Below are 17,675 nucleotides of genomic sequence, written 5' to 3'. Positions count from 1 at the left end.
GGGAGTGCACCCTGATGCCATCTATTGGCGAAACTGGGAATTAGCACTGCCTGTCAGACAACGCACTAAGCTCTCGGAGTCAAATGTATTCTTTTTCTTGGTAATTATAAGTTATTACTGTATAATTTAATGTTGTAAAGCGCTAGTAGTAAATTATTATGACTGGTATGAACTCCAGGGTAGTAAATATAAATATTCTTAAATACTAAATGATTTCGGTAAAAAGGTGGTAGGGGAACGCCCCCACTCTTGGTGATATGAGCGTAGCTAGGGGTAGCTGGAGACACAGGGACTGAACAATGGAATGGCCTGGGGAGTGTTGACGTGATCGGACGTGTGTAACCGTGCTCACGCAAAAGTGATTGTGCAACAGCGAAGAGGCGAATATCGTCGCCGTTTTTGGAGTAAAACGCGACGAATGGTTGTTGAAGCCGCCTCTATGCCACTGGGGCTGATTGTAAGAGTTCCTGTGCCCAGATTTTATGGCGGACGTGCAGTAGCTTATACGAGTGCTACAGCTCGTAGTTCCAGCCGCCATTAAGGGCATGAGGCGTGAAGAGCTGCGTTAGCCACATGCATCTCACCACCAGCACCGACACGTCTACCCAAGGCAAGACTGCTTGCAATTGTTAAGTCGAACTTTGTATACATGTAAAAGGAGAATACCAGTTTTCTTTTATGCAAGTGCAGAGGACAGAATATAGTAATGAGTAAAATTATGACACATGTTGTTCATTGTAAAGTGTAGTAACCTCAAACATAGTATAGTGAAATCAGACCGAGGCCACCATCGCCTCTTCCATTTACAATTCTTTTGGTTGTAGAATACTTTAGCGTATAAGAATGTTGAAAAGAGCAATGGTCACACCAGAATGAGTCGCCTATTTACAGTTACTTAAATTTTTCTGAGCAACCTTTCAAGTAAAGTCACTTAACTAATTCTGTATCAATGGTCCAAAGAGTAATATCCAAAATCATTAAATAAGTTGAAGGATAGAATTTTGTTAACCGAAGTTGCATAACCTGTCTTGGTAGTAATTACCAAGCCAACTCTCAGAAATTGAGAGAGTATTTGCTTTGTAGAATCATCTAGAATGATCAGAAATAGTAATATTCAGAATTAAGTTTAAATTCAACTCAAGCCATTTCACTTTGAAACGAGCCCAAAAATTGATTTATTCTTTTGCTCCTTCAGAGCTGGCGACCGTAGTTATAAGTATTTTCAGGAGGATTCGACGGTAAGTCTGCTGCTCTCGTCGTGCTGATAGGATTATCCACTGCTGCTAGCAGTGGTGATTGGATACATAAGCTCACTACCAAGTTAAGTGGGTCAGGTAGGCAGTGTTACCGTGTGAACTGTAGGGCACTGTAGGCCGTGGATCGAACCCGTTCAATCATCATAGCTCTTAGGGAAATAGTCCGGTTAGGAGTGTACTAATCATTAGGTAAATACTGGCGAGTAACGTTCAAAAATGTATACGCAAGTGAATTTAGCAAGGTCCACGTAGCACCTAGTTAATGTGGTGCAATGGCGAGGGTAGGAGTGGAGTGAAAGTGAGCTGAGCTTGTGGTAGCTGTGCTGGATTCAAATATTAACTACGTGAATTCACTACTGCCTCTTACCATTGGGACTGAGCTATTTACAGTTAAAATACGTAGCAGTAAGCGCAAAGGCGTGACAGCTACAAGTCCGTATTGGTTTTATACATACGGAATTGGGAATTGGGTTATTCCGTCAGTGGAGGGGGTTAAAACAACCGAGTCAGGGGAGAACATACCCCATTTACTGATGGAAAGATTAAGCGGTTCGGTCGCATGTTGACTAGAAAATCTACTTGTCCCAATGTTTCTGAACTTGTTTTCTGTTTTAATGCGTGTAACAAATCCTTTCCAAACGTTAGCTCTACATGCGCTTGGGTACTTAAGTTGCTAGGGCACTTCCACACAAAAGGCAAAAATTCTGAGTTAGTCTCCATCCAGAATACGGCATCAATATGCCAGAAAGTTTCATATCAGCGCACACTCTGCTTCAGAGTGAAAATTTCATTCTAGACAAGAAGCTCTTTTACTTTATTACTCTGCCCTACAATATTCTGATGAAATAAGTTGACCTTACTTTTCTCTGCATTTTTAAACATATTGCGGGGCTCTTCTGTTACTTTCATCACAGGGTAGCTGAATCGTGATTCTAACCTAAAAACTATACCCAACTGATACCAATAGCTATAGGAATCTTGCTTTGTGTGACGGTGCCGCTCCCCTCCTCTCTCGGTACGTTTTCTGCAAATAACTCAGCCAACCCATATTCCCTTCTTGTATTCAGATGTAGACCATGTCTAGAACATCCCCTATCTGCCAGTTGTAGCAGCTGTCACGGTACTCAAGAGATTTCATTTGTCGGCAGCGTGCTCAACGCAGTGTTCATGTGGCTCACAGCAGTGTTAACCCATGGCTGGTTATAGTGCCGCAGGTCCTCCAGAAAACTCGCACTTATGTAGTTACTACTCCTATTTCAACCAGATCACCCCTAATACTGTAATTACTGTCTTCAGTTAGGCTCTTCCCTGCTGCAGCTACTATGGTAACCCGATCCTCCTTGTCAAAATCTTTACACGAGTCACGTCTTTCATAAGGCTGGGTATTGGCTTCAGAATACATTTGATCTGGTACACTGGTCCTAACTTTTCCCGTACCATCTGGCCTACACTTCTGCCATGGCTACTACGTAGCAGCAAGACTCTAGTCCTCTTCCTCTTCTGATACCAACCTAAACGAAGTTTCTTTGTTAGAATTCTGCTGCACCTTACTGTAACCTACAGCTGGATGAGCCTCCCCTCCTGCTCCATGTAACAAGCCAAACGTATTAGATACTATAAACTAAAACGTCAAAGTTAGAGAACTGTTCCCCTATCTCCCATTACTTGTCATCTTTTCCCCCTTCAACCTATCTAGCTCAAATTTCACGCAATAGAACTCAACCTGAAGGATTGCCTCCTGTTTAGCGATTCTGTTTTTTCAGAGCCTATAGCTCTATGGAAGTTCCCTATTCAGTTCCCCACCACAGTCGCTCTAATGGAATTCCAACCCACATCTACACGTACCACTCCGTTTGACTACCCTAAAGCACATGCAAACTCATCACATATTGCAATACAGATAAAAGCTTAAGTAAATTATGTTGTGGGTTGGCAGGAGAACCAACACCGGTATGAGAGGAAGCCGAAAGGCACGCGTTTTAGCTCACGCAGGCTGGCGTGAGGTTTTATTCATAATCTCAATAGTAACTGGTAATGGCGCCTTGCTAGGTCGTAGCAAATGACGTAGCTGAAGGCTATGCTAACTATCGTCTCGGCAAATGAGAGCGTATTTTGTCAGTGAATCATCGGTAGCAAATTCTGCTGTACAACTGGGGCGATTGCTAGGAAGTCTCTCTAGACCTGCCGTGTGGCGGCGCTCGGTCTGCAATCACTGATAGTGGCGACACGCGGGTCCGACGTATACTAACGGACCGCGGCCGTTTTAAGGGCTACCACCTGGCAAGTGTGGTGTCTGGCTGTGACACTACAAATTACATAACCCTTGGCCTAAAACCACGAGTGAGACTCATGGTAAGGAAGTTGGGGGATAAACAATCACGATCATGCCTCGTGGTACTGCGAACTTCACACAAACAAGACGAGCCTGGCTCGTGGTACGTCATGTTGGACAAACGACAACGCGAGTCGGACTCGTGGTTCAGTTCTCGGTAGTATCTTACTTCGGTTGTATGCTTGTCTGTTGCGTTTACATGTCCGTCGGTTTTTTATTCTTTTTGGGAATTGTAACTATCATTTCAGTAAAAAGAACGTCTAATATTGATGACAATAGTGACAAGTGTGTTATTGCGGACAGCGTTTCGGTGAATCCTGCCGATAATGGTAGTGTTGGTAGCGGTATCGTTTCCTGTATGAAAATATCCGAGAAGATTAATCATTGAAGAGGACACCAATGAAAAAGACAGTATCGGTCATCGAAGGAATGGATTTGAAAAACTTAAAATAAGAAGCCAAAAATTGGGAGTATACGCAGACTCATGGCATAAGAGTATCACTTTTAGCTCAATTAAGTGAAAAAGAATCCTTTTATACAATATTAGACAATGTGTTTTGGTATAATATAGTCACGGAACGAATTAGTACGCAGAAGAAACAATGGTCAATGAAAATACAAGAAAGAAAACTGATAAGACATGACTCCATGCCAATTGTAACAAAATTCACATATACTTTTCATTACGCATAATAATGGTTAAAATAAAAACGAAAAAGTCAGATGTACTGGTCTAAAGGAACCATCATAGAAACACCGATATTCAGCAAAACTATGCCGCTGAAGATTTTTGCAAATCACTAGGTTTTTACACTTTGCAAGTAACGATATCTGCCAAGATGGATAAACTATGTGAAGTAACACTTGAGGTGAACTATTTTATTATAAAGTTCATAGTAGTATGTGTAGTGGAAGAGGACATCGCGATTGATGAATCATTACTGAAATATAAAGGTCACATTTCATATAAACAAGTTCATCCCTCTAAGAGCGTGAGATGTGGGATGACATTTTAAAAACGATAAAAGTCAGTTTCAGGCTAGTACTATGAGTTTAAAATTTATTCAGGAAACTATAAAATAGATGTTGATTACAATGCTTCTGAAACTGATGCGATGGAGTTATCAGTCGGTACTGAATATGACTCACTTTGTCTATGGATAATTGGTTTCTTCACTGAAACTGTTTGTGACTTTACTATAAAATGGAACAAATGTTGTTGGGACAATAAGTTCTAATAGAGAAACAAAGCCGGTTGATTTTGTTAAATCAAAATTAAAATTAGAGTACATAATGAGAAGCTCCAATGACATTTTAGCGATGGCGAGGGACAAACGGGACTTCCATATTATTTTTACAAAGCACGAAACTATAGAAATGACTTAACAAAACACTAGTTAACGAAACCCTGCTTTGAAACTAAAATTTATTATTGATTACAACACGGGAAGAATGGTATTGACCGTCAAGGTAGGATATTAGCAAGTTTCCCTGTTATGAGGAAATACTTGAATATGGAAGCGAAAAAAAATTTTTATCGTATTTGATATGACACTTTATAATTCATATATTCTGTACAACAAAAACAATATGACAATGAAACAGAATTAAACAGAGCATAGACTTCAAACAGCAGAACCATTATTACAAAACGTGCCTTCAGATGTATAAGAGAGTACGGTACAATTATCGACCGGACATGTCCCAATGAAACTACATGGGCAACATTTGGGTCACTTTCAGAAACACACAGATCCCACGCCATTGAAAAAGTGTGTACAACAAAAAAGAAACTGGGTGCAACAACGGAATGTAAAAACTGTCGAGCTGCGTTACATGTGCCTCATTGTTCAAAAAAAAAATAAGTTGATTACCAACTGTCGAAGTGTGTCCTCAAAACAGAATTAATATAAACTACGCTTTAATTTACAAATAATTACTGATACATTATCCACTTACAAAAAATCATTTTCGTTCACTGGTGAATAATCATATTTTCTTCCCAGACGTTTCAGAATTATTGGTTGTGCCAAACGTTGTTTATTATTTTCAATTCCTTACGTTGCACCGACATGTCCGTCTCATAAGACGCATTTTTCACAGGTCCAAACACACGGCTAAACAGGTCAATGGCTTGACGCACAGCCCACCTTCTTGCCTACTATGTCCCGAGAAATCTGGAGATAGTGTCCAGGCCAAGGTCTAACACTTCCACTACACAAATTTTTGTTATTTACGATCCGCAAAAATTGTGCCTACACGTTAGTGCTTCAGGTGTATGATGTAACATAAAAAGTTATTTATTTCCGCTTAAAATAAGAACTCAGCACTCACTTAACTACAGTTTAATTAACTTACAGTAAAATGTAACTTTTAATCACTACCTGCCATGAGTGCTGTTAAATATCAAGCAGTGTTTACTACGACAGAATATGGCCTACTACGGCCCCACGTAAAGCGATTTTACGTTTCATTTAAATACAAAATCTCTGGTCACGAAGTCAACTGCCAGAATGAAGGAGATATAAAGTAACGAACTTAGTATAAAATAAGCTCACCTGATCACTATACTGCCTTTTTTTAATGTCAGCAAACAAAACACTAGAGATAAAAAGACCTTTATAAACTATTAATAAAGCTGTTAGTCCCCCCCTGCGGGTCCGGGGATTAGAATAGGCCCGAGGTATGCCTGCCTGTCGTAAGAGGCGACTAAAAGGAGTCCATCCCCCTCACGGGGGTAGTTAGCGCCTGCGTCCGGAGACGGACGATTCCACGACCTATAATTGTGGTCTTTCTGGTTTTTCACTTCTCGTTTCTTCCTTCCTTTGGTCGGTTCCTTTCTTTGTTCTTCTCCACCTCACTGTCTTCCTTACTCTTTTCCTTGACTTCTTTTCCTTGCCTTCTCATTGCCTTCTTTTCCTTGCCTTCTCATTGCCTTCTTTTCCTTGCCTTCTCATTGCCTTCTTTTCCTTGACTTCTCATTGCCTTCTTTTCCTTGACTTCTCATTGCCTTCTTTTCCTTGACTTCTCATTGCCTTCTTTTCCTTGCCTTCTCATTGCCTTCTTTTCCTTGCCTTCTCATTGCATTCTTTTCCTTGCCTTCTCGTTGCCTTCTTTTCCTTGCCTTCTCGTTGCCTTCTTTTCCTTGCCTTCTCGTTGCCTTCTTTTCCTTGCCTTCTCGTTGCCTTCTTTTCCTTGCCTTCTCGTTGCCTTCTTTTCCTTGCCTTCTCGTTGCCTTCTTTTCCTTGCCTTCTCGTTGCCTTCTTTTCCTTGCCTTCTCGTTGCCTTCTTTTCCTTGCCTTCTCGTTGCCTTCTTTTCCTTGCCTTCTCGTTGCCTCCTTTTCCTTGCCTTCTCGTTGCCTCCTTTTCCTTGCCTTCTCGTTGCCTCCTTTTCCTTGCCTTCTCGTTGCCTCCTTTTCCTTGCCTTCTCGTTGCCTCCTTTTCCTTGCCTTCTCGTTGCCTCCTTTTCCTTGCCTTCTCGTTGCCTCCTTTTCCTTGCCTTCTCGTTGCCTCCTTTTCCTTGCCTTCTCGTTGCCTCCTTTTCCTTGCCTTCTCGTTGCCTCCTTTTCCTTGCCTTCTCGTTGCCTCCTTTTCCTTGCCTTCTCGTTGCCTCCTTTTCCTTGCCTTCTCGTTGCCTCCTTTTCCTTGCCTTCTCGTTGCCTCCTTTTCCTTGCCTTCTCGTTGCCTCCTTTTCCTTGCCTTCTCGTTGCCTCCTTTTCCTTGCCTTCTCGTTGCCTCCTTTTCCTTGCCTTCTCGTTGCCTCCTTTTCCTTGCCTTCTCGTTGCCTCCTTTTCCTTGCCTTCTCGTTGCCTCCTTTTCCTTGCCTTCTCGTTGCCTCCTTTTCCTTGCCTTCTCGTTGCCTCCTTTTCCTTGCCTTCTCGTTGCCTCCTTTTCCTTGCCTTCTCGTTGCCTTCTTCTCCTTGCCTTCTCTGGTCTCCGCCTCGGCGTTTGAGACAGTCTGTCCTCTTTCTCCCTCTCTCTCTTCTTTTTCCTCTTCTTCCTTCCTCCCTGTGCGTGCCTGAAGGCCGACCCACGCGTTCGCACGCGTAGCCGGTGACGGGGTAACGCGTAATTCCCCGCCCTGGGTAGACATGTAAGGCACGCGCGTACCCCCTGGTAAAGGCCAGGCCCGGGGAGGGGTGATTGCCTGAGCTGATACCTTCTGACCATGCCGATTGGTCCCTCCGTCTGTTTCTCGGGAGGTATGACCTGAGGTGTAAACATTCACCTAAGGCAGGAGTGCCCTCTGAGAGGGTCCCCACAAGGAAGGAGCGCGCCATCGGAGACGCTGGCAATCATGGGGGATTCCTCCGCAATGGATTCCACTCCATCTCTCTCGTCTTCTGCCCAAAAACAGAAACGTGACCAGCCACCAGTGACAAAAGTACTACCGCCTGCCCCACAGTTCCTCGTCGTTTCTCGATCAGAGGACGGAAAGGATTTTTCCTCTGTCAACCCTTTCGTTATCCAGAAGGGCGTAGATGACATAGCCGGATCTGTCAAATCTTGTACCAGGTTGCGTAACGGTACCTTATTACTAGAAACTGAGAGCGCCTTTCAGGCACAAAAACTGCTTCGGGCCACACTCCTGTACACGTTCCCTGTCCGGGTGGAGGCCCACCGAACTTTGAATTCGTGTCGTGGTGTAGTCTATACTAGCTCCCTCGACGGATTGACTGACGAGGAGATTCAATCTTTCCTCGCTGAGCAGGGCGTGACGGCTGTCCATAGGGTCATGAAAAAGGTCAACAATGACCTTGTACTGACCCGGACACTTTTCTTGACATTCGATAGTGTTAAGCTGCCATCGCGCATCAAGGCGGGCTACGAGGTTATTTCTGTTCGCCCCTACGTCCCGACACCTATGCGCTGCTACCAGTGTCAGCGTTTCAATCGCACTCGACAGTCTCGTTCCAATGCGGCTAAATGTGTCACTTGTGGCAGGGATGCCCATGAGGGTGACTGTCCACCTCCGTCTCCTCGTTGTGTGAACTGTCAGGGTGACCATGCCGCATCCTCCCGCGACTGTCCTGTCTATAAGGAAGAACGCTGTATCCAAGAAATTCGGGTCAAAGAGAAAGTGTCCACCTCGGCTGCTCGCAAGCTATTGGCTAGTAGGAAGCCCACGCTGCTCCCAGCGGGGAAATACAGTACTGTCCTCGCCTCTAATTGGACTACCCGGGAGGTGGCAACCCAGACATGCGATCTGACCTTCAGCACCACGGTCGTCTGTTCGGCCAGTGCTAAGATCGCGCGGTCGACGTCTCCTCTTCCTCCCATCACCCCACAGACACCAGCCCCTTCATCAGCTTCTGCTAAGACGAAGACCCAGAAGTCCGATGCACGGGCCTTCAAGAAGGAACCATCCCGTGCAGACTTCCTACGTACCTCGACCTCCCAGCCTTCGACCGGTACTTCCACCCAACGTCCTTCCAAAAAGGCTCATAGGAAGCACAGTTCTCCTTCTCCGCCACGGCGCATTTCTTCTCCTGCGCCACCCAGCGGTTGCCGCCCCAGGCCGTCATCCGTTTCGCCTGGCCGCACCGCTGGTAGCCGAACATCTGGCCGTTCACCGGCGGAGGAAGCTCCCCCTCCCGGCCATCCTCCCAAGATGGCCGATGAACCTATAGACCCAATGGACGATGACTGTTCGCCTACTGATAGCGGCGGTAGTGCTCGCTCGTAGCCAGGCCCTCAGCGGCCTTCGAGGTGACCCCTTCTTTCATCTTCCTTTCTTTACGATGGCACTTATTCACTGGAATATTCGCAGCATTCGCTCCAACCGAGAGGACTTGAAGTTGCTGCTCCGCTTGCACCGTCCGCTCGTCGTAGCCCTCCAGGAAACGAAGCTACGCCCATGCGATCAAATTGCCTTGACACACTACACCTCTGTGCGTTTTGACCTACCCCCTGTGGTAGGTATCCCAGCTCAAGGAGGGGTTATGTTGCTGGTCCGGGATGATATTTACTACGATCCCATCACGTTGCACACCGGCCTGCAGGCAGTTGCCATCTGCATTACTCTCCCCACTTCTACATTTTCCATTTGTACCGTTTACACTCCATCGTCATCTGCCGTTACCAGGGCAGACATGATGCAACTTATTGCTCAGCTACCTGCACCATTTTTGTTAACTGGAGACTTCAATGCCGACCATCCCCTTTGGGGCTCTCCAGCATCCTGCCCGAGGGGCTCCTTGTTAGCAGACCTTTTCAACCAGCTCAATCTTGTCTGCCTCAATACTGGCGCCCCTACTTTCCTTTCGGACACATCTCACACCTATTCCCATTTAGACCTCTCTATATGTACTCCCCAACTTGCACGCCGGTTTGAGTGGTATGCCCTTTCTGATACATATTCGAGCGACCACTTCCCGTGTGTTATCCATCTCCTGCAGCATACCCCCCCCCCCCTCTGTGCTCCTCTAGTTGGACCATCTCCAAGGCAGACTGGGGGCTCTTCTCTTCCAGGGCGACCTTTCAGGATCAAACCTTCACAAGCTGCGATCGTCAGGTCGCACACCTCACGGAAGTCATTCTCGCTGCTGCTGAATATTCCATCCCTCACCCTACTTCTTCTCCACGTCGCGTACCGGTCCCCTGGTGGACCGCAGCATGTAGAGACGCTTTACGTGCTCGTCGACGTGCTTTACGCACCTTTAAACGCCACCCTACAGTGGCGAATTGTATCAATTATAAAAGATTACGTGCTCAGTGTCGTCGTATTATTAAAGAAAGCAAGAAAGCCAGCTGGGCTGCTTTCACAAGCACCTTCAACAGTTTTACTCCTTCTTCTGTTGTCTGGGGTAGCCTGCGCCGGCTATCTGGCACTAAGGTCCACTCACCAGTTTCTGGCTTGACGGTCGCGAATGACGTCCTTGTGGCCCCTGAGGATGTCTCCAATGCCTTCGGCCGCTTTTTCGCAGAGGTTTCGAGCTCCGCTCATTACCACCCTGCCTTCCTCCCCCGCAAACAGGCAGAGGAGGCTAGGCCACCTAACTTCCGCTCCTCGAATCGTGAAAGTTATAATGCCCCATTCACCATGCGGGAACTCGAAAACGCACTTGGCCGATCACGGTCCTCTGCTCCAGGGCCTGATTCTATTCATATTCAGATGCTGAAGAACCTTTCTCCTGCGGGTAAAGGTTTTCTTCTTCGTACATACAATCGCATCTGGATTGAGGGACTTGTTCCCGCATGCTGGCGCGAGTCTATTGTTGTCCCGATTCCTAAGCCGGGAAAGGACAAGCACTTTCCTTCCAGTTATCGACCTATCTCGCTTACCAGCTGTGTCTGTAAAGTGATGGAGCGAATGGTTAACTCTCGATTGGTTTGGCTGCTCGAGTCTCGACGCCTACTTACCAATGTACAATGTGGATTTCGTAGGCGCCGCTCTGCTGTTGACCATCTGGTTACCTTGTCGACCTTCATTATGAATAACTTCTTGCGGAAGCGCCCGACCGCGGCTGTGTTCTTTGATTTGGAAAAGGCTTACGACACCTGTTGAAGGGCGGGCATTCTCCGCACCATGTATACATGGGGCCTTCGCGGTCGCCTCCCTCTTTTTATTCGTTCTTTTTTAATGGATCGACAGTTCAGGGTACGTGTGGGTTCTGTCCTGTCCGACACCTTTCGCCGGGAGAATGGGGTGCCACAGGGCTCAGTTTTGAGCGTCGCTCTCTTCGCCATCGCGATCAATCCAAGAATGGATTGCCTCCCAGCTGATGTATCAGGCTCCCTTTTCGTGGACGATTTTACCATCTATTGCAGCGCGCAGTGTACACGTGTCCTGGAGCGCTGTCTTCAGCGTTCTCTTGACCGTCTTTACTCCTGGAGTGTCGCCAATGGCTTCCGTTTTTCTGCCGAGAAGACGGTCTGTATTAACTTCTGGCGCTACAAAGAGTTTCTCCCACCGTCCTTACGACTCGGTCCCGTCGCTCTCCCAATCGTGGAGACAACCAAATTTTTAGGCCTTACATTTCACAGGAAACTTAGCTGGTCTCCACATGTGTCATATTTGGCCGCCCGTTGTACCCGTTCTTTAAATGTCCTCCGTGTTCTCAGTGGTATGTCGTGGGGAGCGGATCGAACCGTCCTACTTCGTCTATATCGGTCGATCGTCCGCTCCAAGCTGGATTATGGGAGCTTCGTATACTCCTCTGCACGGCCATCCATCTTACGCCGCCTCAACTCCATACAACATCGGGGTTTACGACTTGCGATCGGAGCATTTTATACTAGTCCCGTAGAGAGTCTTCATGCTGACGCTGGCGAATTGCCGCTCACCTACCGGCGCGATGTACTGCTTTGTCGGTATGCCTGTCGGCTACTGTCAATGCCCGACCATCCGTCTTATCGTTCCTTTTTTGACGACTCTCTCGACCGTCAATACGGGTTGTATGTCTCTGCCCTGCTACCCCCTGGAGTTCGCTTTCGTCGCCTCCTTCAACACCTTAATTTTTCACTCCCTGCAACCTTTCGAGTGGGCGAGAGCCACACGCCACCTTGGCTCCAGGCTCCGGTCCGCGTTCACCTTGACCTCAGCTCGCTCCCAAAAGAGGTTACCCCCGGTTCGGTCTACCACTCCCGTTTTGTGGAACTTCGTTCGAAGTTCATCAATATGACTTTCATTTATACAGATGGGTCTAAGACCAATGACGGGGTCGGGTGTTCTTTTATTGTCGGGGCACAAAGTTTCAAATACCGGCTCCATGGCCATTGTTCGGTCTTCACAGCTGAGCTCTTTGCCCTCTACCAGGCTGTTCTTTACATCTGCCGCCACCGACATTCTGCTTATGTCATCTGCACCGATTCCCTGAGCGCCATCCAGACCCTCAGTGATCCGTATCCGGTTCACCCTTTCGTGAACCGGATCCAACGCTCTCTTCGGCAGCTGGTGGACGTCGGTTCTCCGGTTAGCTTTATGTGGGTCCCTGGCCATGTCGGTATCCCTGGGAACGAAGCTGCAGATGCCGCGGCCAAGGCTGCGGTCCTCCAGCCTCGGACAGCTTCTTGTTGTGTCCCTTCGTCAGATTTTAGCAGGGTTATTTGTCGGCGCATTTTATCGCTGTGGCATGCCGATTGGGCTGCCCTTACAGCCAACAAGCTTCGGGCCTTGAAACCTCTTCCCGTGGCTTGGACGTCCTCCTCACGCCCTTCTCGGCGGGAGGAGGTAGTTTTGGCCCGTTTAAGAATTGGACACTGCCGGTTCAGCCATCGCCATCTGCTGACGGCTGCGCCGGCGCCGTTCTGCCCATGTGGGCAATTGCTGACGGTCCGCCACATTTTAATGTCCTGCCCGGATTGTAACGCGCTGCGTCTCGATCTTAACCTGCCATGTACTTCAGATGCCGTTTTAGCGGATGACCCACGAGCGGCTGCTCGTGTTCTTCATTTTATCAATTTGACAAACCTCACTAAGGACATTTGATGATGCTGTTTTTTAATCCTAGCCTGTCAGTCTGTCTTATTGTGTTTTCCCTTTTAGTTGTTGTTTTAAACTTGTGCCTCGCGGTGCATTCTTAACGTCGTCAGGGCGCTAATGACCATTGATGTTGTGCGCCCTAAAACCACAAAAAAAAACTGTTAGTGACTCAGAGGAAGTAAACATTTTTTAATCAGTTACTCAATAGTAATAAACGTTTAAGTAACAAGGCAAGTTTTAAATCTAACCTAAAATCATTTCACCTAAACATTCGAAACTGGTAGCCTGTATAAAAAAAGCTAGCTATCTTTTAATTGTGATTATATAAATGAGAATAGAAAATGTGTTCATTAATGTCAACACTAAACCTTTGTACATGTCCTATAAACTGACTTGTTCCACATCATTTCAATAAGAGAATCGTTCAGTTGATCTATGGAACATGCAACTAACAAACTAAACTAACTTATCGGAATCGTTTAAGGCACATTTCGGGATAATTCCATTGAAAAAGACACGGCTGATATGCTTAATCTCACATTTCCGACCTAAGCTAGTCTCAGATGCCCTCGTCATCGTCAAGGTACTAAACATTAATCTTCCTCTCCCTCACGCCATGCCACCATCCACCATCCTTCCACATCACCCCCCTCCCTACCTCTCTCGCTGCACTCAGAGCAGAAATAAGGTTGTACTTGAACAGGAGTCGACGGCTCACATTTTTACCTTTTACGTTTAATAAGTACACTGTGGTACATTTATCTAAATTAAGAACATGTTACGAATCCTTGCACGAGATAGAGCTTATCAAGATCTGATTCGATATCTGCATTTTTTATAATAATGATTTGTCAGAGGTAATTGCGCCATCTCCGAAAAGTCAAAGCTCTCAAATAAGTGTCAGCTTAATGACGTACGAAAGAACGAACGACATGCCACGTCGAGATAAATTTAGAGACTAAGATTTATCTCAGCTAAACAAAGACAGGCCACTTCAGAAGAACCATCCATGCACTCACCGGAATTAAGGAAACCATGGCAAACTCACATTAGAGAGGTCTGTCATTCACTATTCCTGAATGAGTGCTATGTCTTGAGCATTCTATGATTTTGCTCTAATCAGTCACTGCGTTCCTAGTACTATTTCGTCATAATTACCTTTAATAAGTAAAACTGCTTGTGGGACCTTACGATGGGTGCCCCTATTAACTTATGCGTATTAGCATTTTGTCTTTCTACCTGAAAATATGGACTATTCCCGTCTGCTTTACTGTGGATTCTCTCTTAACCTCTGAGTACGGCATGCAACTAACTGAACCCATGAACCGGGTCTTCTAATCTATCACCATCAGAGATGGTCGAATAATTTTCTGAGCTACTGGTTTCAATCGCCCACTGGGCTCCAAAAAATAGGACCCTGAGTAATTCTGCATACTATACTCTAAATCACGAGTTGTGCTTTCATCTACAGTGTGATGCTGGCTGTCTTCATCAAGTCATCCGTCTAAAGAAACCGAGAATGGCCTCTGATCCCAGGCAGTAGGAGTCTCTCGTGTTGACATGAGCGATGATTTGCAGATGGCTGCACATGTGCTACGCCTTCGTCTTTCAATGGTGATGCTCCGTTGCACAGGCCGTCCTACAGAGCCAGGTTTCCTCACATTGGAATGTATGAAATGTAAGACACTGGACTGATATAATCTGAAATGACTAAGGCGAATGAAATACTCTTAAATGCTGTTCGCCTTGTTGACAATAACTATTATTTGCCTTTTCCAAACGAATTACTGTTTTTAACTAGTCTTGTTTCACCTTGTTACTTTGAGCATCGTCGGTGGTTTTTATCTCTATTCTACGAGTCAGCTGACTCTTTCGTTTGTGTTTCTGAACTCATAATCATGAAGACGTTTCCATGCACCTATCTTACTACACTTAATCTATGATAAATTGCTCCTGCAGTATAGTGTGTGAATGATGGCGCTCGTTGAATATCAAGATTGGCACAAAAAAAGTCACAGCATCCACATATAACGCTGAAAGTTGATCAGGGAATATTTTTGAGGGTGAGGTTCTCTTATGCTCCATGATACCAAGCAGATATCCCATCGAAAATTAATAGGATTTCGGTCTATCTTCAATGATGATCTTAAGGGGAAGAACAGCCTTGCCAAAATGAAAATTAAAATTTTAGGAAATGAGCAATTTTGCTGTACCTAACCACTACCTTAAATAATTCTCCACCTGCTCCTGCACTTGAGTCATACGACTCTAGAACGAACTACCCAGTAACCTGTGTGTGTTCCAAACCACACTGGATTCAGAAGAAAACAAGTTTTATCAGTTACCTTCTGTGCAACAGCGGACTAGTGTTAGTATCACGTTAGCAGCACTACCTCGCCTTTCCGTATCCCTATTTACTGATCTTTTTCTTTTACAAGAGGACTTCGAAACGTTATTTACATATTATATGACAGGGTACGTAGTCTCTGTAAGTAACTGTCGGAACGTTCTACGAATCGTCCACTTCCTCGACAACAGAAATCTGCTCTTTGGTCACAGAGCCATTCTAGAACCGCTTTCTGAACATCCTTATCGTTTGAAAATCTTTCCCCAGATGTTCCTTCAGCTTGCCGAAAAGATGGAAATTACGTGATGGAAGATCTGGACAGTATGGCGTATCGTGACCATCCAGGTCTGTGCAGCCTTGGTCAAATTCTTGACTCAATTTCAGTAAGGATGGACGCTACATTGCTTTTAGTTCATACAACACCAGAATTCGCCGTGAATCAACGTGCAATTTAGAAATTTCACCGCCAGGAATTATACTGTCCTGCGTCCTTAGTAGTATGTCTCCAGCTGTCGCGCCGTTTCACTCACACACTATGATACAATTTGTTATCCGTACTGCAACGGAACTGTGTCTACAGGACATCTGGAATGTGTGTTCTCGTCTGAAAATGCGTCACTCTTGTTGCACAATGCTCTTAGCCTGGGACGAGATGTGACTACATTCTGAAGTCCCTATATATACCTGCCAACTTTAACCTATTATTTCTAGCTCTTTCCCAGAGAAGTAAATTTATGAAGATTTGATTTCTTCTTACCACTGTCACATTTTATATTCACATGTCCGCACTCTTTTTCTACCGTTAAATAAAAAACCGGTAATGACAAAATTACTTAACAGGGATGTTGATAAGACTGACAGTTTTGTAACGCCATATAGTCATTGCTGTTTACAGCTAACGTACTGTGTACAGTGCCGTATTAACACTATATGTTTAAAAGAAAATGTCCGCACCAGATGCACTGTTATTTTTATCGAGCCGAAAGGGTACAGTGCGACTATCAACCGTCGTCGTATGCCCTCTGACACATACCACTGGGTCACTGGGAAACGAAACCGGTCGTGGTTTTAAATAAAAAGTGCAACTGGTGCGGAGATTTTCTTTTAAGCTATTACAAAAGTTGGGGAATTGTCACTATGATGATCCACAATCTGGACGAGAAATTGTCATGTTCACATCCGTTCCACAATGGAAAGTAGAAACTGTGTTGCAACCTTCATCAGTAAAACAATTTGTACAGAGAGAATTTAGTACTTCAGTCTTCATATATCGTTTTTTATTTCGACGCTATCATAATGAAAGAAAATCTGTTAGATAACGTTGATAAATTGACTGATTTAACACACACCCAAAATTTCCCAAGCATTTTGAGAACTCTGCATCTTATTTCCGAACTGAATGAAACATTCTTTTGTGGCTGTTTTTGAACTTGTTTTGGCTTCGTTCGTCTTTTGTTGCAAACTATTTGGCTTAGAATCTGTCAAGAAGCTTTCTGAGCCTTCGTAGTAACTGTCTAACATAGTTATTGAGCCATGATTGAACTTCACCTTGTATCATTTTCCACGCCACAAATTTATACATCACGTGGCATATGATACTTTCAGATGTTTGCTGCCGGTTGTTGGGGTTGACTAATCATTTTCTTGTCGCACTGGTTCAGCTGAAATATGTTCCTAATTTCTTGACTTCCCTTTCACCTATAGTGATCGTTAGAGCTGAAGATCCTTGTGTTCTGTTTCCTCGCTGTGTTGACTCAATAAAAAAATTCATCTGTTTGGTACCTTCAAACTAATACTTTTCGCTACCAAATGAAAGCGTCTCGGATATCATTTCTCGTAAGCATAGAAGCAAATATTTCCTAGTTTACAGCTGGCAAATTGAAGTCCCTCTATCATAGTGTGACCGGGGAATTTGTCCCCAATACATTGTTCTGAAGTGTTCTATCAGTTATTACTGATTTAGACGTCGCATAGCAGCAGCCAGTTCACGTGAATCACCAAACGAAGTTGTGCAGTAATTAAAGCTTTAGATTCTCATTTGGAGTGTTCAAAGTCCCATCAGGCCATTCAGATTTGGATTACCTGTAATTTTCCTAAATTACTTAAGGAAAAGTATATGACAGATTTCTTTTTATATCGTTCTTCACGTAGAGCTTGTGTTCACCCTCTGAGCCGGCCGTTGTGATAATCTAAATTGGAACGATCACATAGATAATATTGTGGGTAGTGCAAACCAAAGACTGCGATTCATTGGCAGAACACTTGGAAGGTGCAGCAGGTCTACTAAAGAGACTGCTTACACCACGCTTGTCCGCC

The 17,675-nt window shown here is 45.1% G+C and overlaps 1 protein-coding gene across 1 annotated transcript in view; it reads right to left on the bottom strand.

The window, feature by feature from the left end:
• Positions 1–6,616: 6,616 nt before the first annotated feature.
• LOC126184384 (axoneme-associated protein mst101(2)-like) overlaps positions 6,617–17,675 on the bottom strand; it is a 35,640-nt gene continuing 24,581 nt past the window's right edge. Inside the window, exon 3 of the mRNA XM_049926769.1 lies at positions 6,617–7,387. Within this exon, the coding sequence (XP_049782726.1) occupies positions 6,617–7,387 (771 nt within the window). The remainder of the gene's footprint in view (positions 7,388–17,675) is intronic.

This window comes from Schistocerca cancellata, chromosome 4 (assembly GCF_023864275.1).
Source record: "Schistocerca cancellata isolate TAMUIC-IGC-003103 chromosome 4, iqSchCanc2.1, whole genome shotgun sequence".
NCBI lineage: Eukaryota > Metazoa > Arthropoda > Insecta > Orthoptera > Acrididae > Schistocerca > Schistocerca cancellata.
The sequence above is the reverse complement of the archived record's forward strand: the minus strand, read 5'-3'. Positions and strand labels throughout refer to the sequence as shown.